Here is a 24,030-nt window from a genome sequence, read left to right as displayed (position 1 = left end):
TGTTTCATTACCCTGCTGGGTAACATCCTCAGTGCAGCCTCTGATGAAGCGTTGGTGTGTTTTCCCACCTGGTTTTTAAACTCTGGGATCCATTGAGATGCATTGCGGATCCCAGAGTTTAAAAACCAGGCGGGAAAACACACCGATACTTCAGCGGAGGCTGCACTGATGATGTTACCCAGCAGGGTAACGAAACGTCTGCAGAACAACAAACCAGCTTGGCGAGCCAACCAACCTCAACACCCATAACCCGAGCTACAGATCTACTCCAAAACCGTAAATAAAATATACTGTATTTCTGTTTTTCCTCCCAAAGTGGATAACCTCATGTTGTTTCATATTGTATTCCACCTGCCCATTCATTTAGCCTCTCCAAATCCCCCAAAGTGCCTTCTCATCTTCCTCACAACTCACATTTCAACCCAGTTTTGTGTCATCCACAAACTTGGAAATACAATATTCGATTGCAAATGCAATCATTGATATAAATTGTGAACAAGGTCCAAACACTGCAGGGGTACCCCACTAGCACCAGTTTGCCAATCAAAAAATTACCTTTTGTTCCTGTTCTTTCTTTTCCATCTGTTAATCAGTTCTCATTCCATGCTATATAGCCCTTCCTATCCCATGTGTTCTAATTTTGTTAATTAATTTTTCATGCAGTGCCTTCTCAAAAGATTTCTGAAATCTGCCCAGTACTCTGGGTGTTACCGATGCCCTGGTGAGTTGTAGTAAGATTTCTCTCCTTGAACATCAATTCCCATGGCAACAAAGGCCAACATTGTAATTGCTTCCTAATTACTTGCTGTGCCTGCATGCTAACATTTTTAAAAATCATGTACAAGGATACCCAAATCTCTCTACACTGTAGCACTCTATAGCCTCTCTCTATCGAGATATTATCCTTTCCACTTTCCCTACTTTGATAAATTGACATTACTATGGAGAGGTGATAACCTAGTGGTAATATCACTGAACTTGTAAACCAGAACTCTACATTAACATGGGTTTGACATGGATCCTACCATTGCAGATGGTGAAAAGTTGAGTTTGATAAAAAATCTGGAATAAACAGCTATCTAATGGTGACCATGTAACCATTGTTGATTGTTGTTAAAAACCTTAATCACTAATGCCCTTTAGACAACAAAATCTGCCGTCCTTATATAGTCCAGACTACATTTGACTCCAGACACACAGAAATGTAGGATAACAAGGTGCAGAGCTGGATGAACACAGCAGGCCAAGCAGCATCAGAGGAGCAGGAAAGCTGATGTTTCGGGTCTAGGCCCTTCATCAGAAGAAATGTAGTTGACTCTTAATAATTAGGGATGGCCAATAAAATGCTGGTCTAGCCAGCAACTTACATCCCATGAATTAAAAAAAAGTCAACAACCTCACATTTTTCCATATTATACTCCATCAGTTAAACTTTTACCCACTTAGTCAACATATTCATATCACTTTGCATCCTCCTCATAACTTGCTTCTCTATTTATCTTTGGGTCATCAACAAATTTGGCTACAATATAGTTGGCTCTTTCATCTAACTCATTAATGTAGACTGTAAATAGTTGAGCCCTGAGCACTGATACCAATGGTACTCTGTTCCTTTACCAACCTGAAAATAATTCATTGATCCCAACTCTTTGTACATAGTAAACCAGCTGAGGTCTAACCCATAATATTGCAAAGGTTTGACATGTTGTTCTGTTCATAAATTTTAAATGTCTCAGGAACAGAGAAAGCCAGACAGACAGATATATGCTAGTGGGTTCACTTTATAATAAAAAGCTGTCAGATTTCATTTTGTTTTACTAATTAACATTATTTTTGGTGCCATTAATATCACCAGACAAATCATCATTAAGCAGTTGAAATGTTATTGAGGAGTTTGGGTAACAAGTCATGAACCAGCTTCTGCTCTCAATTATGATTGGCAAATCTGAAGGTGGAGATGAGCTAACTTCCATGGACCCAAATCCTTGAAGGAAATAGAACAAGTTGATAGGTCATGACTTAATTTATTGCTAGTGGAATAGAACATAAAACCAGAGAGGCTACATTAAAACATGAAAACACTGAATAGGCCTTAGCCAGACCATGTTGAAAAATGGGCACCAATGCATTCTGCGAAGATTGGGTTAGGGTTAGGATTAGGACCTTAGAAATTGTGCTGTGGAAGTTTACAGTTTGCTGTGGAGATAAGGAGCTTCAATTATGGTCAACAATGGAGAAGAGCAGGCCCCTTGACTGCAACAGTCTAAACCACTCTTTATTGTCCACTCAGATCTCCTCCCAGCCAGAGGAAAAAAACAGCAAGGAATGGTAATATTTGGAAATGAACGTACTGGAGTATTGCTCTGAGATATACAAAACAAGTTGGATCAATATGTGATATTTGCAATTTGGAGTGTTTTCTCCTCTTGAATCTGGCTGTATCAGCATATCCCTCTACTCCCCTCTCCATCATGTGATTTTATCCGCCCTCCCCTTGAATATTGAAGCATTCACCGCAACTACTCTGAATAATTGCTATCGCTCTCTGGTAACCGTTTTACACTGATGGCCTCTAATTTTGCTGAGTCCAAACGTGACAGTTGTGTTAATTCAGCAAATTTGCAACCTCTATTAATTTGAATTCCCAGAGAGAAAACATAAAAAAAACTATAATACTTGGAAATGAATGCGCTGGAACACTGCTCTGAGACATACAAAACATGTCAGACCAATATGTGTCATTTGTTTCACTGTTCTTTCTTCTGGGATGGAGGATACAGCAATTAAAGTTAACTGTTCAAGTGTTGTGGAAAGGAAATGATATAGATTATGTTTTCTTTGTTACGTCCTGAACATGACCAAAGATTGCCAGTCACTGACACTTCACTTTTAACCCTATGTTGTCTGTTTCTTATTAATGTGGATCAACCCTTTGAGCAGCTTTCATTGCTTAAACTTGACATTGCTGTTAGGCCATTGAATTTGAGTTAATTTTTATTTCTTAATTTCAAAATTAACTACCTTATAACAATAAGTGAAACACTTTATCCTTAATTTTTACCAAAGTGCTTGGAAATATTCTCCCCAACACTCTGCAAACACACACACACCACACACACACACACACACACACACACACACACACACACACACACACAAACACATGTACATGCAAACATGCACACGCGTACACACGCACAGACACACATACATACACACACACACATGCACATGCATGCAGACACATACACTTGCACATGCACACACGCAGACATACGTGCTCACACACACAGCCACACACACATACGTGCACATATACACATGCAAATTGCAGGCATGCACTTACATGCGCGCACACACAATTTGGAAGTCTTACTATACTCAAATCACTTTAACCTATCAGTTAATTGGTGAATAAATTCAAATATATTCCAGATGTTGATGTGTTATACAAATTCGATGGCAAGTTAATGTTTGAAGAAAGCATCATTAATATTCTGTTGAAAATCATCTCAGAGCCTCCAGCTTCCCACCTCTATAAGGATGTTGGTGCTGTAAAAGAGTTCAGCTTTTAGCGAGGTGAAAGTAAAATGACCGAAAATGATTCAAGACTTACTATCAAATCACAAGGCAAGTTATTTTATCACTGAGGGCCCAGTCACAAAGGGAAAGCAAGAGATAGTGACCAGATACAACACAGTGTGGAGCTGGAGGAACACACCAGGCCAGGCAGCTGAGGAGCAGGGAAGTTGATGTTTCAGGTCAGGACCCTTGTTCAGAAGTGGGGAAGGGGAAGGGAGCGGGGAAATAAATAGAGAGGAGGGGTGGGGCTGGGGAAGGTAGGTGGGATGGTGATAGGTGAGTGCAGGTAGGGAGTGGTGGGGATTGGTCAGCGAGGTGGGTGGGGCGGATAGGTGGGAGAGAAGATGGACAGGTTGTGTCAGGTCAAGGAGGCGGAGATGAGAGGGAGGGTTGGAATGAGGCCAGGGGTGTTGAGATTTTCAAATTGGTGAATTCTATGTTTAGGCCATCGGGCTGTAGGGTCCCGAGGTGGAATATGAGGTGCTGCTCCTCCACTTTGCGGATGGTGTCATTGTGACACTGGAGGAGGCCCAGGATGGACACATCACCCAGGGAATGGCAGGGGGAGTTAAAATGGTTAGTGACCGGATGGTATTGTTGTTTGTCGCTTACAGAGCGCAGATGCTCTATGAAATAGTCTTTGAATCTACACTTGGTCTCACCGAAATACAGGAGGCCACATCGGGAGCAGCGGATACAGTAGAAGGGTCCTGACCCAAAGCGTCAACTTTCTTGCTCCTCTGATGCTGCCTGGCCTGGTGTATTCCTCCAGCTCCACACTGTGTTATCTCTGACTCCAGCATTTGCAGTCCTTGCTATCTCGATGGTGACCAGATAATGTATTTTAGTGATGTTGATTAAAGGATAAGTTCATTCACAGAATGAGGGCGTCTCTGGCTGGGCCAGCATTCATTGCCCACAGGGCAGTTAACAGTCAACCACATTGCTTTGGGCCTGGAGTCACATGTCGGCCAGACCAAGTAAGGATGGCAGTTTTTTTCCCTAAAGTACATAAGTGAACCAGATTGGTCTTTCTAAGAATTGGCAGTGGTTTCATGGTTATCATTGTACACTTAATTCCAGATTTTAACTGAATTCAAATTTCAGCATCTGCCATGGCAGGATTTGAGCCCTGGTCCACGAAACATTCCTGGGTCTCTGGATTAATAGTCCAGTGATCAGTCTAGGCCATCACCTCGCCCATTTCTGTGGAGTTCTTGTTAAGTGACTAGGTATATTCACAGATGTAGTGAAGATCGGAAAGTGAATTTGTCTGAGTCACGTAGATAATTTTTTACCTGATCTCAGGATTAGTAGTCAAGCAATAATACCACTAGGCCTATTGGCCATGACATCACGAACAACTCAACATCAAAATAGTGGCTGCATTTTTTATGTCCAGCTCAGAGAGTAGGTGGGGCCTTGGTTTGATAACTCATCTGAAAGGCGGTACCTACAACAGTACAGCAGGGCCTCAGTATTGCACTGGATACTGGAGACTTGAGTACTCACCTGATCCTATAACCTCCTTTTTAATGTCAGAATGCCCGACTAAAAAACTTTTAGATTCCTTTAAAGGACAACGCGTGATTTGAAGAAATGGCATAATTTTCTACAGAGAACTACACTCTGTTATTCTAAGATAAATGAATAAACCTGTGACTGTGCTCAGTGTATTGTGTATTATGTCTGTGTACTGTGCTGAGAGTAACAATAGCAATTTCAGTGATAGGTTTTGTGCTATATCAGTCTATCTTGATAATCAGGTCTGCATACATTCACTTGTTAGAATAATTATAAAACACTACTAGGCAATTTAACTGTGTTTTCTTAAAACAAAACAATTTAATGTATAGTGATCAAGATAACAGAAATGCAAAATGCTTTGCTATGTTTCATGCAATAGAGAAATTCGTTATTTTGAAAACTAATCCCTATGTTTGGGAAGGAACTAGCATTTATTTCACTGGGACAGAGGTTGTCAGTTAAAAATAACCTGGTTGGAAATCTATCTGGCACATATGCTGAGAATGCATGATTTTTCACTGCTCCTAAATGGTCATAATTCTGGAAAAAACCTCAACTTTGAATTGTATTCCTCATAATAGCTTTTGTGCACTTATTTTGGAAACTATCCCGAATTATTATCACAGTGAAAAACAGATTAATTGTTGCACCAGTGATAAATGTTAGTCATGGTTCATATTGCAGAATCATGTCCATACTTTTGAGATGTCTCACAAAATGGCTGAATATTACTATGTGGGGAAGACTCACAAAATGGCTGCCGCACGCAGTGTCTCTACTTGCATGTGATTCTTGCCTTTATGTTGGTCAACACTTCCATTTTAAGATACTTAACGTTTCTCTCGTTAGAGTCTGATTATGAAACCAGATAAGACGGTTACATGTTCAACACAAAAGAGAATTTGTCTCTCCACAGCTTGATTCTGCCACTATCACTGAACCCTTAGTGTTGAATGTCCATTTTTTAACCTGAGATCACTGCCAAAGTGATAGTTAGCAAGACTGAAGTGCAATATAATTGTAAAATACAGTATGAGAAAAGCTGAAGAGAATCTTTTATTTGTAGCATATTTATGGTGTTTCATTTATTACGCTCAGAATAAATTTATTATGGAGGAGGGGAGTTGTGAAACAAAGCTGCGTGGAGTGAGTGGGCAATGTAACTGTAGAACATCTTTAAGTTGGCTCAGTTAGTTATATTAAAACATTATCCAGAATAGGTACCTTTCAGGTACTAATGTGTGGGACTTTACCAGGCCATTATAGATGGGTTTGGAAGGAAGGTGTCAAGATAATTAAAGATAATATATTGAGCTGATAAGCTAACCTGTTCCTGTATCCAAATATTTCTGGAGATAGAATGTAGTTCAGTGTAGTCAACTATCCAGCAACAGCAGGTAGCTGGGAGGTAATTAGGTAATTAACTTCAATCTGCCACCAAGATTGTACTTTCCCCAACATCACACTGCCTCAGAAAGTGTCAGTACCTTTGGAACTTAAAGGAGGCAACTGCTCAGCAAGAGTTCAGAGCACCTTGAGAGTTCAAGGCTTTTTTTAAACTTCTATATGCAAAATTGGTAAGGTCAATGTCTTCTTGATGCCATTCAAGACAAAGCAACCAATTGATTGGCACCACATCAAGAAGTGTCCAGTCCCTCCAAATATCAATAAAAGTAGTGTGCACCATCTACAAGGTGCACTGCAGAAATTTAGACAGCTTCTTCCAAATCCATGACCACCACTATCTAATAGGACAAGTTCCCTTCCAAGCCACTCACATTCCTGACTTGGAAATATATTGCCATTCCTTTAGTGTTGCTGGATCAAAATCCTGGAATTCTTCCCCAAGGGCATTGTGGGTCTACCTATAGTCCACAGACTAAAGTGGTTCAAGAAGGCAGCTCACCACTACCTTCTCAACTAGCGACAGGCAATAAATGGAGGTTCTATCCAGCGATGCCCAAATCTGATGAAGCAGTAATAGAAAGGCAAGACAAGTAATAGAATTGTTTTCCTTCAGGAAGACTGAAAGGCATTGGATTGTGGCAACTGGTCTCTGCACCCAAAAATATTCCCAAAAGTAGGTCCAGAAAATACTGTCCATTACATCAAGTCCCAAATTCATTCAAATCCCTTATTTGTCCTTTCTGACCATGTGAGGAACTTATGGATCCTGATTTTGTTGATGGGCTTAAAATGATACATTGGGAGCTGCTGCCATGAAATCACTCACACCTCCATGCTATTCTACTCATTCCTGCTGCATTCCCTTTTGACACGATGATCTCTGCCAGGCTTTGCAATAAGGGATGTGTTGTAACATGCTTCTGGCTACTCAGGCTACTTGCTGTCACTGATTTGATGGCCAACTCTGAGACCAAACTCTTAACTGGTTTCCATCAGGAAGACTGAAAGGTGCTGGATTGTGGCAACTGGTCTCAACACCCAAAAATAGTCCCAAAAGTAGGTGTAGAAAATACTGTCTTTTGCAGCAGATCGCAACTTTGTTCAAGTCCCAAATTCATCCTTTCTAACCTAGGTGTTAACTGTTTAAAATAAACATCTTAACAAAATCGCAGAATGGAATGGCATTAACAAATGCACATGCATATTTGTGTTTGTATTTTATGGATTGGTGCACTGCCCAAAGACAGGTCCTTCATCATATTGTTGTCTGGTGCTTCAACTTGAGACATTTTCTTGCCAGTTTTTGTGAGGAATGGTTTGCCATTGTTTTCCGCTCTCAACTGCAGTGATAAGGCATGTCCCAAGCCTACCTCAGCCAGACATGAAGCTGTTGTTGGTATTACCCCGTACTACATACTAGTTAGCTGAGAGTATCAGCCCCTGACCATGTCTGTTTGTACGCAATCGTAAACGAATAGCTATGGAAAGTAAGTTTACTCATGCTTACGTGCTAGGTGTACCAGCTTTTGTGCTGATATCTCGTCACAAAGTTTGTGTTTCCGTGTATTTCTGTGATAAGCGTCTCAGGTTTTGATCAGATTTGTTTCACAGGAGAAAAGGTAAAAATAAGTATCGTTTATTTTTAAGTTATTATTGCACAAAGAACTCATTGCAAAGTTTCTTAAATGTCAATGATAATGTGGGAAGTGGGTGGAGACACAAGTCTGTGAAACAGAGATAGTATCAGAAACCGAGATTGCATTACAGCACAATAACATGCAATAGCACAGCTGCGAAGCAAAGTTCAAGGCGCAGTGCTTAAAGCTGCTCTGGTGCCTATGAGCAGGAACGGTGCCATAAGATTCACGGTAATTGGAAGAAACTGTATTGTCGACTTGTGATAAACAGTTTCATCAGAAACAGTCAGTCAAAGAAATCTTTGTTGCTACTTCTAATGCTAATGTTAATTTTTCTAAAAGGATACATTTACAATTTTGCCATAAATGCCTAAGGAATTGTCGATCCCACCACATGCATTGGCCAAAGGAAGTACTGAGCCAGTAGAGATCAACAAGGTGGCTAATTTTCATTATCTAACTTATTAAAACATGCACAGAACTTGACAGGGTAGATGCAAAAAGGTTGTTTCCCATTGTGGGTGAGTCTAGTACCAAAGGTACCATCTTAGATTAAGGGTCACACATTTACGACGGAGATGAGAAGAATTTTTTTTCTCTCTCAGTGGGTAGTGAATCTCTGGAATTTTTTACCACAAAGGGCTGTCAAGACCGAGTCATTGAGTTCAAGGCAGAGAGAGACAGAGTTTTAATTGGTAAGGGAATCAAGATTTATGGAAAAAAAGGCGGGAAAGTGGAGTTGATTATCAAAATAGACATGATCTTATTGATTGGTGGAGCAGATTAGATGGGCTGAATGGCCTCCTTCTACTCATATGGTCTTATGCCTGCCCTTGTAGAACCTCCTTGGTTTTCATCCTGTTGATGGGCTAAGGAGGTAATGTCTATTTTGTTGAAGGCAATGTGTGACCACACATGGAATGAAGTGCAAAGTTACCACACCTCCCTCCCTTCTTTGATCAGGCAACCAACAGATGAGTGAGACATGGTTGTTAGAAACTTTGAAACATAGAAAAGAAAAACAGCAGGCACAGGCCATTCAATATGAGTGTGGCTGAAAATCCAACTCAGTACTCTGTTCCCACTTGCGCCCCATAACTGTTGATCCCTCGACGTGCCAAGGATGAGCATTAAAATACTGATTACAATGTAATCCTTCACTGCATCACCTCATATAGCTGGAAAAGCCAGAATTAAGGAAGAATATTTACTGCTGGTGAAACTACACAGTTTTGATGATAACCAGCACCTCTCCTAGCCACAATTTGTTCTGTTGCATTATTTGCTACCACCTTTACAGAAAAAAATCATCTGTAGCACACACAAAAATGACAACGAAAATAAGACAGCCTCATTTCCACAAGAACACAGCCAAGAGTCACAGCAAAGAGGAATAAAGACCCATCAAAGTTCACCCCTGCATTGATTGACATGGCCACAATAAAACTTTCAGTGAGGATTAAAAATGCATGTAAAACAAGTCATCTGAATAAATACAATCTGCTTATTTCTTTTCACATCCAAAAGACAAGATGAGTAACACATATCCGATTGGCTTTTATATAATATCTTTTCACTATCAATCAACAGTTTCAATCAGGGAAGTTGCAGTAAAACAGATTGCAGAGTTGCTTTTAATTTAACAAGGCAAGATTAAACCATGTAAAGCAAATATCCATATCTATTTGATAAATATTAAAATGATGTATCCACATGCACAAGAGATGAGAACATCTTTGTAATCAGGTAATAAAGGGCAGTGAGTGTGAGAATCTATGTATTGCTGATCATCGTGGCATTACATACAAATGCATTCCTGCTTGTTCTAAATTTCTGAACCAAACTTCCTCTGTTAAATTAGCATCATGGTAAATATTCATCTGTCAATAAGCATTGCAAAGAATTATTTTTTCTCTTTAATGGGATGTGAGCATTGCTGGCAAAGCAGAATTGTTGTTCCTACTTAATAGCTTTTATTCTGTTGGGGTTTGAGGGCACCACAGGCTGGGTCAGCATTTATTGCATGTCTCCAGAAGGTGGTGGTGAGCTGCCTTCTTGAACTCCTGCAGTCCATGTGCTGTAGGTTGATCCACAATCCCCTTAGAAAGGGAATTCCAGGATTTTGACCCAGTCACAGTGAAGGACCAGCAGTATAATTCCAAGTCAGGATGGCGAATGGCTTCAAGAGTAATGGTAGTGTTTCCATGGATCTAGTGCCCTTGTCCTTCTAGGTGGAAGTGGTCATGGGTTTGGAAGCAGCTGTCTAAGGACCTTTGGTGAACTTCTGCAGTGCATCCTGTAGATATAACACACTGCTGTTACTGAGCATCGGTGATGGAGGGAATGGATGTTTGTGGATGTAATGCCAATCAAGTGGGCTGCTTTGTCCTGGATGGTGTCAAGCTTCGTGTGTGTTGTTGGAACTCCACTCATCCAGCCAAGTGGGGAGTACTCCATTATACAGGTATTTCTGCTATAACGCCTGTTTCATTAACGTGAATTGGCTGTAACACAATTGAAAAGTAGACATAGTTTGGATAACACAAACTTTCTACGGTACAGTATAGTGTTTTTTGTGTAGTGATTTCATTATAATGCGATTTTCTATAGCATGAAGTTGCACAAGAACACAACTATCGTGTCATAGGAGAACTACCTGTACTCCTAACTTGTACCTTTAGACAGACTAGCTTGCTCAGCTATTTCAGAGTTAACCACATTCTGAGAGTTTGGAATCACATGCTGACCAGACCAGAGAAGAATGTCAATTTCTTTCCTTCATGGGCATTATTAAACCAGATTAATTTCTATAACAATCAGAGGTAGTTTAGTGCAACAACATTACTAAACTAACTTTCTATTCCAGATCTGTTAATTGACTATCTGCCATGGTGGAATTCAAAACTATTTCCCTGAGAACATTAATGTAAAACAGGAACAAAAACAGAAGTTGTTGGAAAAGCTCAGTAGGCCTGGCAGCATCTGTGAAGAAAAAAATCAGAGTTAACATTTCAGGTCCGATGACTCTTCCTCAGAACAAGGAAAGGAAGTGTAAAACATTTGCATTAGCTAGTCCAGGAATATTACCACTGCACAACCACCTATTAGTCTGATAATCTGGTGATTAGCACATTACTATTTGCGAAACATTGTTATACACAAATTGGCTGACACAATTTCTACAATCCAAAAATATTTCATTGTCCATAAAGCATTGTGTGTCATCTAGTAGCCATGAAAGATATAGCAAAAAAATGCAGGCTTGTCTGTTTTTCTATTTGTTTGTGAAGAATTTTTTTGAAAAAGAAGTCTTTCAAATGATGTAACAATGAAATGGTAGATTAATCATCAACACCAGAGGAGCCTCACTGCTCCAAAACACCACAGAGAACAAGTTGTAGTTTCACATCCTCAACTCCCCACCTGGAGGGCTCACAAAAAAATGGCAAAGTCATTTGGGTCAAAGAGTTGAACCATCTTCTCAAATCAGGACATGTCACAGTGGGCACTTCAGTAGCAAAGTCTATAAAGGAAGGGTAGCACTTTATCAAGCCTCTTATCCTTTCACAGTGGTAACTGGGGTGTAAAGAGAAGACAGAAGAAAACAATGCATAAGTGAATTTGTAAAAATTCCCACAAAAGTGCTCAAAAATAAAGTAGCCATATAAGATTAATTATATTCAGCAAACCTGATGTTACACTGAAGTATTAACACAGGAATATTTTTTCAAAATTATTCTATGATGTGTTTCTCCCAGTGTAGCTGGAGTCTGTACAGTAAGCAACTCTTTGAAGGTTTGTAATTTTAGAACTCAGATTTCTGTAGAAGAGACAAACCAGATTTGAAATCTTAACTCTGTCTCTTTCTCCACAGAAATTCTGCTGCCAGAATTGCTAAGTTCCTCCAGTGTTCTTCGTATTTGTTTCTGATTTCCAGCATCCGCAGTATTTTTATATCATTGTCTCATAGTTGCTGGTAGGAGCTTGCTGCACACAAATTGGATGTTTAATTTCCTCCATTACAACAGGATCACATTTCAAAGATATGTCATAGCCTGTCACCTAATTTGTGAAGTTTGGTGCTTGCGGAAGGTGCTATATAAATGCAAGTCTTTTCATTTGCTGACCCATTTTAACTTTGAGACTTCCCTGCAGCTTCTTTCTTCCTTCAGGGCATTTCACAGTGCTGTTTTGTCAGTGATTGCATCCAGAGTGCATTAAAAGAGCAAAGCATCCATATTGCTCGAAGACATTTCATTCTGATTTCCTACCCTATGATAATGAACTGCATTTGCAAAGTAAAGCATGAAGCTATAGATCAAAGACACTATTCAGTCACACACCAAAGGATAAAATAAATTGCCGTGGAACATCAAAACCAGCTACCATCAGATTAATGCATTTTCCTATTTAAATGATTATAGCTTAGAAGTCTCCAAAGTTACGTTCAATGTCTGACATCCATCAGGGTGATCCCATCCTAAACCCTGGACTCATTCAGTTCCTATGGTAGGCTATGGCAATACTGGGGCAATGGCCCCTTTTCGAGTGAAAACTTCCAAGTGGTTGTTTGCTATGGCATCAGGTAATTTTTTTTGGGGGGGGTGTGTGTGGCAGGGAGATGAACAAGTTGTGCACATCAGTCTCGATCAAATGTGAAAATGCCACCCGATGTTCTGCCAGTATCCCAAACTCCAAAAGTAGCCCTTGGTCCCTCTGACTCAAACAGACGTGCATCGCCGTGGTGACATGCTGGGAGCCAGGGGCTTCTTTAGCTGGGGTACCTGCTGCATCCTACAGGCATTTACCTCAAAACGTGATCATGGCTGAGGAAGCCATAAGTGTGAGCAGCACCTCCCCAACTGCTATGTCACCTGAGATCAGGCGAAGAAGCAGGTCCAGGATACAGAGGTTCACCCCCAAATGTTCCCCTTCACAGCCACGTTATCTGTTCCTGTCAGGTAAGAGTTCTGTGTGCTGTCAGTGGTGCACTCTATCATAGAGATATAACTAGACTCTTAGGACTTCTCAAAAGCAGTTGTTTACTTACACCGCGCTGACAATGCATCTCACGACTCTGCCTGAGCAGAAAGCTGTTGCTCCATTTCACAACTATCAGGTGATCTTCAATGCTTCTGATGTGAAATTATTCCCATCTTCAATGATGGGGGAGTCCAGCACATCATTGCAAGGCTGAAATACTTGTTTCCATCTTCAACCAGCAATGCTGAGTGGATGAGCCATCTTGGCCTACTCTGGAGGTCCCCAACATCAGAGAGGCCAGTCTTCAGCCAATTTGATTCACTCCATTTAATATCAAGCAATAGCTGAAGACACTAAACGCTGTGGGCCCTGATAACCTTCTGGCAATAGTACTGAACACTTGTGCTCCCCTAGTCAAAGTCTAGTTGCAATGCTGGCATCTTCCTAACAATGTGGAAAATTGCCCAGGTATGTCCAATACACAAAAAAACAAGGGCAAATCTAACCTGACCAATTACTGCTTCATCAGTCTACTCTGAATTTAGCAAATTGATGGAAGAGGTCACCAACAGTGCTATCAAGCAATACTATTGAGCTGAATGATGCTCAGTTTCGGTTCCAGCAAGAACACTTGGCTCCTGACCTCAAACACAGACAAAAAACTGAACTCCAATGTTGAGGCGAAAACAACTGCCCTTAGCATCAAGGCAGCAATTAACCTTATATGGAATCAAAGTGCTGTAACAAAACTGAAGTCAATAGTATCTAGGAAAACCTCTCCACTGGTTGGAGTCATACCTTTCACAAAGGAAGTTGGTTCTGTTTGTTGAAGTCAGTAATTTCAACTCAAGGACATCTCTGGAGAAGTTACTCAGGGTAGTGTTCTAGGCCCAACCAACTTCAGCTACTTCATTAATGACTTTCCCTCCATCACAAGGTCAGAAGTGGGAATGTTCACCAATGATTGCACAATGTTCAGCACATAGTTCATGACTCCTCAGATACTGATGCAGTTCATGTTCAAATGCAACAAAGCCTGGGCGATATCCAGGCTTGGGCCAACAAGGGACAAACAACATTTATGCCACATAAGTGCCAGGTAATGATCAAGTCCAACAAATGAGAATCTAACCATTATCCCCTCGCATTCAATGGCATTTCCACTGCTGAAATTCCCAGTATCAACATACAGGAAGTTACCATTGACCTGAAGCCGAACAGAACCAGTGAAATAGATGCTGGCTACAGGAACAGATCAGAGGCTTGGAATCCGGCAGCAGATAGCACACCTCCTGTCTACCCAAAGCCTACCCACCATCTACAAGGTGCAAGTCAGGAGTTGCACTTGCACTTGTCTGGATAATTGGTTGCAACTCCATCAACACTCAGTAAGTTTGATAACATCCAAGACGAAGCAGCCCACTTGATTGGCACTCTGACCACCACCTTCAGTATTCACTTCCTCCACCATTAACCTCCTTCTCCAGGCAATTTTGAATAGGTAATAAATATTCATCCAAATGGTCAGGCCCACTTCCCACGAATGAATAAAGAATATCCAAGATCTAATCCTTCATAGATGACACTTCATGGCAGAGATTTTCGACCCATAGTTATAAGATTATAAAATGTACAATCACTTGATTGACAGAAATATTTAAGTGAAGTTGGTGTCATCAAATTGAAAACACTCAATTCCTATTGAAAATCAATTTGAAGAGGATATTCAAAGTTCAAAGCAATTTTCATGCACATTAGATGTCACATGTCAAATAGTGTGACATTTTGCAATATCTAACTTGACTGAATCAAATTCATTGTCTACAAAGAGAACACTGTGTACCATCAATGTCAACCACGGAGTCTCATTAGCTCTTCATTTTCTACCATATAGTAAACATAACTTGTTGGCAATGCCTCTGAGGGGTGGGGAGGATGGAAGTGTGTTTCAGGAGTGGGGGATGTCAGGAGGCAGTGTTGGTGGAAAGGAGCGAAAAGAACACACCCAAAACCAGCAACAAGCCAATGGTGGAGTGACTGTTTCACTCATGCCCTACAACACTGATAGCTGAGCCAAATTCACTCTCACATGAATGCAAGAGGTCAGAACCAAAAAGAAGGCCTGAATTCCAGTCCACTGATAGGCCCTAATGGAGGAGGAGAAGCAAAGTCAAGGTAGCAGAAGAGAGCCCCATACCAGCAAGTGTATTTTACAGAGTCAAGAAGATTTCTCCTGCTCCTTGGGGCTCAAGATTAATGTAAATCAAGAAAAAAAAACTGAATGGCTTCCAGCAGTTCCTATGAACAAGGCTTGTAGGGTTCAGGCCTTCAGGCAGGTGTGGATCACAGGACTCTGACATAATTTCCTGTGTCACATTTAGAGAAAGAAGAAAGTAGCATAAATGGCAAAGTCGTCATTGAAATTAACATCTAAGGAACAATGAGTCACATGGCAAAGGATGTCAGTTAATGACATAAAGTGAATGATTGATCCAATAGGATGAGTAAGAACAGTACAAGAAGGATAATGCTAAACGCAACAACACTGACCTCAAGCTGGAGAGGTGGTGTCCAATTTCATCTCCCTCCATTCCTCCAGTGTACACTGACCCAATGGTCTGGAAGGCAAGCATCTCAAACTCACTTACTAGAGATGCCTCATGCCATGCTGGTTGGCTTCCTTCCATTATGTGTCGCCTTCCCCTGAAACAGAATGGGAGACGAGGATGTTTATTTGACGAAAGAATTTATCCTGATCTTCAAGTTTTATCAAGTAGCCCATTAGTGATGTTACGACCAAGTTTGGAGAAGTTTGCTGTCAATGTCTTGTCCCACTTCTCACGAGCACAACATAGATTTAAGTATTTTGCCCAGTTACTGATATGGCCAATTATATACTTTAACTACATTAAGTTTAGAATAAAAATCCATTAACCAAGTTTCTTTAATGAACAACAAATGTGTTGATTTTTTAGGTAGGAGATTTATTCAACAAATATGCAAAGCTGGTTTATGAGCTTTGGAAGTATAAATATTTACCTTTCTAAATAACCTAACTATCACACACACCCATTAAAGAAGGAAAACTAAACAGCTTTCTCTGCAGAGATTAATTTTGGAAACAAACTCTTTAGCTAAGTAATGGTTAGCTCTTGAAGAAAAAGGATAAGGTGTGGAATATTCCGGATACTTGCTTTGCATTTCTGCACACATAGATGGGTGCCACTAGACAGCTATCATTGAGATCTTCAGCCACAGTAGAATCCTCTCAAGGAAATAGCTGTTCCATTTTCTCAACTACCAAATTAGATCCTAAAAAGGAATTCTCAGAAAGGTGACATGGGGACAGGCTAAGTGTCTTAATTATTGACTGGATAGACATCAACTCAGAATGCAGCACTATCAAAATGACCACTGCTCTTGACAACCACAAACCCAGACATGTGACTTCTAGTAAATATCAGCAAATAATTGAAGATATGAAACTTCTAATAAATTTGACTGTTACCAAACTTGAACAAAAACGGAAAATGCTGGAGAATCCGTATGTCTGGCAGTAACTATGGAGGGAGCATCAGTGTTAACATTTCAAGTCTAATATGACTCATCTTCAAAGTCTTCTCTCCATAACTCACAGTATTTTGTGTTTATTTGAGTTATCAACTTTGATCATTTACTTAACATAAACCACGTGATTTCCACTCAATTGCTTTTGAAAATAAGTGTCTTTTCAATTAACTGTTTAAACAGCAAGTTTGGGTATCTTCTCAGCACTCCAAATGAACTAATTTTCACAATGATAGATATGAGTCTTCAGAAATATCAATAATGGAAGTGTCTTCGTGCTAAGCAAAGGCATTGAATGATGAGTTTGGTTTAGGATTAATATCTTTGGTTAAGGATTAATATCTTCAAAGATGTCACTGAAAGAACATAGAAAATTGAAAGTTGTCATGAAAAGTACCTCTAATTCTCTAATAAACGTACTTGGTAATCATTCAAATATCTGTGAAACAGCTCGAAGGAGACCAATGTAAATGTTGTTCCCTTACACATGGGCTAAATTTTATCTTCTGAAACAGGGGGTCTTTTGTCCTGCAGGGACACAATATCTGGTATGATTAAACTGGGTTACATTCCTAATGCAATTAAACTGATATGTAATATTATGTGGGCCTCAAAATCAGGAATAATTTGAAACTGATATTTCAAAGATGGTCAAATTCATTAGTAGTCAAATTGATTGAGTGATAACTCCTTTTATTTTGCATAGTTGCTTGTATGATTTCAGCAGGACAGAAAACTGAGAGACTTGCGATGAGAAATATTTGGAAGGTGCAAAATACTTGGCCATTGTCAGGATCCTTGGCCATTGTTAGGATCCTTGGCCATTCATTAGGCTGCAACTCTGTGGACGTTGTTCTTTATCTTCCAAAGCATTGTGTCTACTCGGTGCAATATGGGGATATTGGTCTCTGTGAGATGTCTGCCCTCCAGTGAGGACTGTATAACAAGAGCCTCAGCACAATCAGTGCAATTATAGAACAAACAATTGGCCTCCTCAACAGGTTTTGCTGCCAAGACAGATCAGAAGGAGCTCCTCAGTGCAGGTCATCCATAGTGTCCTAGATGCCATTAGTGTGCTATGCTCTCCATAAGGATGAACTCCAGAGAGGAGGTGTCTTAATGGATGAGGAGACAAGGTAGAACAGTCATTTCTCTGATGAGGAGGAAGAGGAGGAGGTGGAGGAACCAGCACTGGTTGATCTTCAAGGGCCCATCAGGGAGAGACTGGGTAGTTGAGAGACAGAGAAGCTCTCGATCACTTGGATCTTAATCATCCAGCTCAGGCATTTGAGGCTTTCCCACATATTACATTCCGTTCCCTTTTTCTACCTCCAACCTCACCTGGAAAACAATCTCTTAAGTCACAATTACCACAAACATGCAACTGCCCTGATTGTACCTTAATGCACATTTGTAAATGATACCCATGGAAATCATCTACACCCAGTTTGTCACACCAGAAACTAACCAGTGCTCCTCTCCTTGGTGTGCAAATGACACATCAATAATTCACACATTATCTCATAGGCAGAGCAATGGTTTAAATTGTAAACTTACCCTTACACACTTGTAATGTGACTAATAGGGGGTCTTTTTGATTCTCTGGCAGGTTCTTAGGCATGGCAATGCCCTTTCATTGGTAACTACAGTGTAGATGGATTGCTGCCCCCTACCTTGGATGACTTTGGCGACCATCAGCTGAGGCTATGACTAAGTCTCCTTCTGTTAAATCCTGTCTATTTTGACAAGCATTTTTGCCATCATGCTATGGATTGGTGCATTTATTTTGTTGATACCGCTTTTATTAAGTGTGCTGGGGTTGTTTATTATATAAATACATGTTGCTGTTGATAAGAAGGCTGGATCTAAGAACAATGATAATCTGGCAATCTGGACATTTTTCGATGCATGTCTAAACTTGGTTTAAATGAATTGAGGAGATGGTACAAACACAATAGAAATGTTAAAAGAAATCAGCATTAAGATAGCATTGTACATATTGGATTGTCATCCAGATTGCTTTTAACCCCTCACCAAACTTCGTTCAGACATACTGCACAAGCTCAAAGTAAAAGTACCATTAGTCAGGGAAAATCAGAACGTTCCTGGAAAGTCATCAAATTTATTTTAGTACTTAATTGAGGTTTAAGATTCCAATAACATTTATAAGACAAGTCAGTCACATTGTTTTCCTCAAACAATCTGCACAGCGACTGAATAATGAACTCATCTTGAGTCCTCCAGTGTTTTGCTGCAACATCGTGATGACATTGGCACCAATCCAGCAAACTTGTTCTAGCCGTTAATTTTAATGAGGGCCAGAGATATAAGCATTTAAGGCTCAGCATTTCTGATGAGATTCTCTGTGGCTTGAGTGGAGTATGTCAAGGCAAAAAACATTCACAAGATAATTCACTGGAATACAGGTGTATGCCCCTTTCTTACAATGCAGATTTTCAGCAAATCCAGGCCCATTATATTTATTTGGCCCGGAAAAAAATTCACCATCCCTTTAAGCTGTTGGTCTCACACTGCAATCTGCTGGCTTGCAGGTTTAATTCATGTCAAGAACTGACAATTTTCTTGATAAATGAGGCACACAGCAGGTGTTCTGCAGAAGCCAGACCTTTGCTATTACAACAGGTGCATTACTAAACTCACCTGTCTGAGTTGTTGTTAGAAAAAAATAACACTTCTGACTGGAAATTAATGCGAGAGTTTCTTTTATATGATGACCAGTGAATGTTTCAAGGCACTTTGCAATTTATGAAGCACCTTATGATGGTGCAGCTAATTCTCGCACAAACAGCTGTGTGATAATGACAAGACAAACTCTCTTAGGTAAAATAAAACAGGGAACTGCAGATGCTAAAGATCTGAAAGAAAAGAAATTGCCGGAGAGAAAGCAGAGTTAGCCTTTCAAGTCCAGTGACCCTTTCAAACTCTCGTGGGTGCTGTTTAAGAGATAAATGTTGCTAGGACGCCAGGGATGACTCCTTTTCCCTTGTACAAAATAGTTGCCCTACGTCATAAGAACTTTTCTATCCATCTGAGAGATGGGTTGAACGTTCATCCAAAAATTGATATATCTAACAGTGCAGCACACCCACAGTGCTGTACTGGAGAATCAGCATGGTTTTTCTATGCTCGCCTTTTGGAATGGGCCCTAAACCCTCATCCCTCTAGTTCAAAGGCAGTGGTGCCACTAACAGAACCACAGATAGTGCCTCCTGTGACAATGTCACTTGTGAGTTATTGAAGCACAAATGAATGAATGATTTATTGTCAATTGTACTTTACAGTGAATAATACAGCAAAATACAGTGAAAAGCTTCAACTGTCGCCATTTTGAATAGTTTAAGAATGAAAATATATAACCAAAAGAGAGTCGATCTTCGTTGCACTACTTCCACCATGCGTCCTGAGCTCTGAGCAGGCTCACTAACGACAAATGTAACTCCAACCCTCCTCCATCGCCTCACAAGCTGGACTCACCAATATAGGAGTCATCACTCTTTAGGCACCACCTCTTTGCTGTTGGGCTCATCTGACTGACACCACCAATGAACCCAAACTTGCTCTCTTACCAGGAGATATCAGTAGGGCTATTCTCTATCGGGTTCCATCTTCATACTTTCATTCACCTCAGTACTTTTGTGCTAGGAATGGGAGAGGAGGAGAAACATCACGGACCTTTCCTTCAGGAATTCGAACAGGTAGAATTGGCGATTGAACAGATTATACACAATCTGTAGAAAGGACAAAATTAATGAGGCAAATTGACAATTAGTTCTGATGTCTTATGACAGCTATGGTTGCAGGCACAGATAAAATCTGGAAGGATCCAAGTAATCACTGTAAAGTTAAAGAACATTATTTGGCTAAACCATCATTCATTTATCATGGCAAGAGCTGTGCTATAACTGAGAAATATACACACCAGAAATGGAAAGTAAAAATGTATAAGGGCATTCAGTGGACACAATGAGTTGAAGGGTCTATTTCAATGGCTGTAATTCTACAGCTTCTGTTCATAATTTTACTTCTATGCTGAAGAAGGGTCAATGAATTTAAAATTTTAATTCTGCTTTCTCACCACAGATACTGCCAGACTTGCTAAGTTTCTCCAGCAATTCCTGTTTTTGTTTCAGCTTCCCAGCATCAGCAGGTCTTTGTTGTTTCTGTACTTGGTATCAAGTCTATCTTTCATTGAACCTTCAGAAACAAAGCATTCTCTCTCAACTCTGTAATAAAATTCCACTGCTTGACACTCTAAAATCTTCGGTACATACCCATATATTTCTTTTGCTTAACTCTTATTATGGATAAGAACGTTTACTGCTGCATAATCTTCAGTATGTTAACTTTTACACTTTTGAGGCTCAGGAGGGATTTACACCATTTTGTACCAAAGATAGGAATCCTGTAGAAACATCAATAAATAAATAATTACTAGGATCCATTTTCTTTGTAATGGAAAATCAATGTTTTCCATGAAATTATATTTTCCTTTTGTGCAGTGTAAATAGGATTCATTACAAAAAGCATTACACGCTCCTTATCTTTCTGAAGTCAACTTATTTAAATACAGCCATTACACAATTATGCAAAGCGAGGGCTTAAAAAGGGTTGCTTAGCAACAGCGGGGTCTCTGATGAGTTGGCCTTGTTTTGCGTGTATCTTTAAATTTTTTTCCTGAACGGTCTCACATGAATATAAAAGAGAGACAAAAAGAAATGTCACTGTATTCCCAAACTGCAATCAAACTACTAACTAAACAAACCTGCTATAATTGAAAAAACTCTACAACTTTATTTTACCCAGCTCCATTAATTTCACTTGTGCGAGAACACTTATGTTGACGAGACAAAACTAGAGATTAGTTACCAATGGCTGATCAACAAATAGTTTACATTTAAGCATCTTTATTCAGTTCTCATTGTTGATAATTATAAAAGACTAGTAAAAACATTGTGAAAGCTCCCAGATTATTGAACACCACATAATTAAATGAACCCTTAAAATTTATTTATGTGGGAGGCAGCAGTCTGAGTAAATATTTAACTGTTTCCCTAGAGACATAGACTGCAGTGACCTCCCTCTTATACACTTTGTAATCAACAGAGTAAACTTGTTCAAATAATCTACCAAGTGCTACTTTGAATAGCACAATTTGAATCGGAAGCTGGTAAGATCGGCTATAAGATGGGAAGAGGGAGCCAGGCCAGGCATAGCAATGTGATATTTGCTCATAACAAGCCCCTTACTGGTTCGTCTGAAGGGAGAGAGAATCTTCCTGATTGCCCCTCTCTGCTTAAGTTGGATCAATTTAATTATTTTTTCTAAACCCAAATGTGTTGGTTCAATTCAGACAAAAATGGAACATGCTCGAATTTATTTTGGTCATCCTTATTCAAATACAAGATACTTTTTTAAGAAAAAAGAATTTTTTTTTCCCTTCATCTCTTGGTATCTGTGCTGTCAATATTCCAGTGTTTCACCAACTGGCCATGTTTGATCTAGCCACACACATACACTCTCCAGAAATTATTGGATTGCAAATCAGGAATGACCTTGATTGATATATTTTCTGTTGATCAGTGACGCAAGGTCGCATGTATGCCCTGGCACTAGTTTCCCAGCTGTGACCAGTTAATGCAGCACAGGTCAGAGCTCAATACTTAATTTCCTGATCTTCACAACACAGTTCCATTCTTAATAAATGAACTGGTTAGTGTGAAGACCAATCTGATTTTCATTTTGAACTCTTTTGCTTTGTTTTTATGACTTGCTGACGAGATGTGGGCATCACTGGTGAGGCCAGCCTTTATTGTCCATCCCTAACTGACCTTGTGGTGAATGACCTCCTTCAACCACAAACACTGTTCAGGAGGGAGTTTCAGGACTTTGTCCCAGCAACAGTGAAGAAGTGTTTTTATCCTATTACCAAGTCAGGACGACGTGTGTCTTCTCAGGGTATTTATCAAGTGGCGACGTCCCCATGCATCTGCTGTCTTTGTCTGTGGAGTTTGCAGATGGGGGAGATGCAGTGGAAGACACAGGAAGATGCTGCACTGCATCTTGTGGATGGTGCACATTGCTGCCACTGTGCTCTGGTAGCAGAGAGAGTAATTGCTTAAAGTGGTGGATAGGATGTTGATCAAGTATGATTCTTTGTCCAGGATAATGTCAGGCTTATTGCATTTCACTGGAGCTACGCTCAACAGGCAATCCATCACAATTCTCATTTGCGCCTCGTAACTGAGTTGAATTAATGCCATAACTGAGTATTTAATTTTCTGTCTATTAAAAATTCTAATCAATTTAATAATTGATTATATTCACTCAGTCAGCACAGCTGTACCTCTGTTCAAACAAAATGTTTACACCAGACACACTTCAATATTTTTGAAGATCTACTATATTGTGTAAATTGTCATTGAATTATTGCACCCAAAGTCAATGTCTTTTGAACATGGTATCAGCTCAGGTCGGTGTACATAAATTAGAATTCATAAAGTGCACATCATAAATCGAATCTACAGTATCCTGTGTTTGCACATCCTGTCCATTGAAATAAATTTCACACAGTTCCTTTCAGAGTGTAGTTGTGAAAGAACTCTGAAATGTTTCTTTTCTTTTCAGTTCAAGCAGAGCTGGCAGTTTCAGCACAGAGGAGATTTTCCAAGGCATAATGTTTACAACAGAGCTGTCAAGTAGAGGAGGAATTAAAGAATTTCTTAAAGAACAGATTACTTTATAAATATGGGGGGTTAACAAACTTCTTACCTCCATGAATCTCTTTAAAATCTAAAACGTCCAGCCCTAGATCAGTCTCATCACTTTAATTCTACTATTTCACATTTGATGACACAATGGGAGGATGTACATGTGGATGATAAACACCAGGTTGGATGATTTGGACCGAATGGCCTGTTTTGTGCTTTACATTCTATGCAATTCTATGCATTAGACAAATGGTGGGCTGACACATGTGTTGTTAAATGGAGTAACTTTCATCAGAGGCTTGGCTTGACATTCTATGAATAGATAAACAGAAAGGTGGCAAATTACAATCAGGCCCATTGAGCTTACCACTTCTACTATCAATTCCATGATCCTCTGAAACAGAGTGGACAACATCCATTGTTCTGTTTTTTTTTTCATTCTTAAGACATGGGTAATGCTGGTAAGGCCAGCATTTGTTGTCTATCCCGATTACAGACCCTGAGAAGGTACAGGTGAGCCCCTTTCTCCAGTATACTAATTGGCTATTCAGATGGCAATTAAGAGTCACATATAGGCCAGACCAGATCAATATGATAAC

The 24,030-nt window shown here is 39.9% G+C and overlaps 1 protein-coding gene across 1 annotated transcript in view; it reads left to right on the top strand.

The window, feature by feature from the left end:
- The first annotated feature begins 12,975 nt into the window (after positions 1-12,975).
- The window catches only part of LOC109922671 (scm-like with four MBT domains protein 2), an 88,288-nt gene continuing 77,233 nt past the window's right edge, over positions 12,976-24,030 (top strand). The window contains exons 1-2 of the mRNA XM_048610003.1: positions 12,976-13,114; positions 20,513-20,655. Of these exons, the coding sequence (XP_048465960.1) occupies positions 12,976-13,114; positions 20,513-20,655 (282 nt within the window). The remainder of the gene's footprint in view (positions 13,115-20,512; positions 20,656-24,030) is intronic.

The sequence above is a fragment of the Rhincodon typus genome, chromosome 22, assembly GCF_021869965.1.
Source record: "Rhincodon typus isolate 14 chromosome 22, sRhiTyp1.1, whole genome shotgun sequence".
Taxonomy (NCBI): Eukaryota; Metazoa; Chordata; class Chondrichthyes; order Orectolobiformes; family Rhincodontidae; genus Rhincodon; species Rhincodon typus.
The sequence above is the reverse complement of the archived record's forward strand: the minus strand, read 5'-3'. Positions and strand labels throughout refer to the sequence as shown.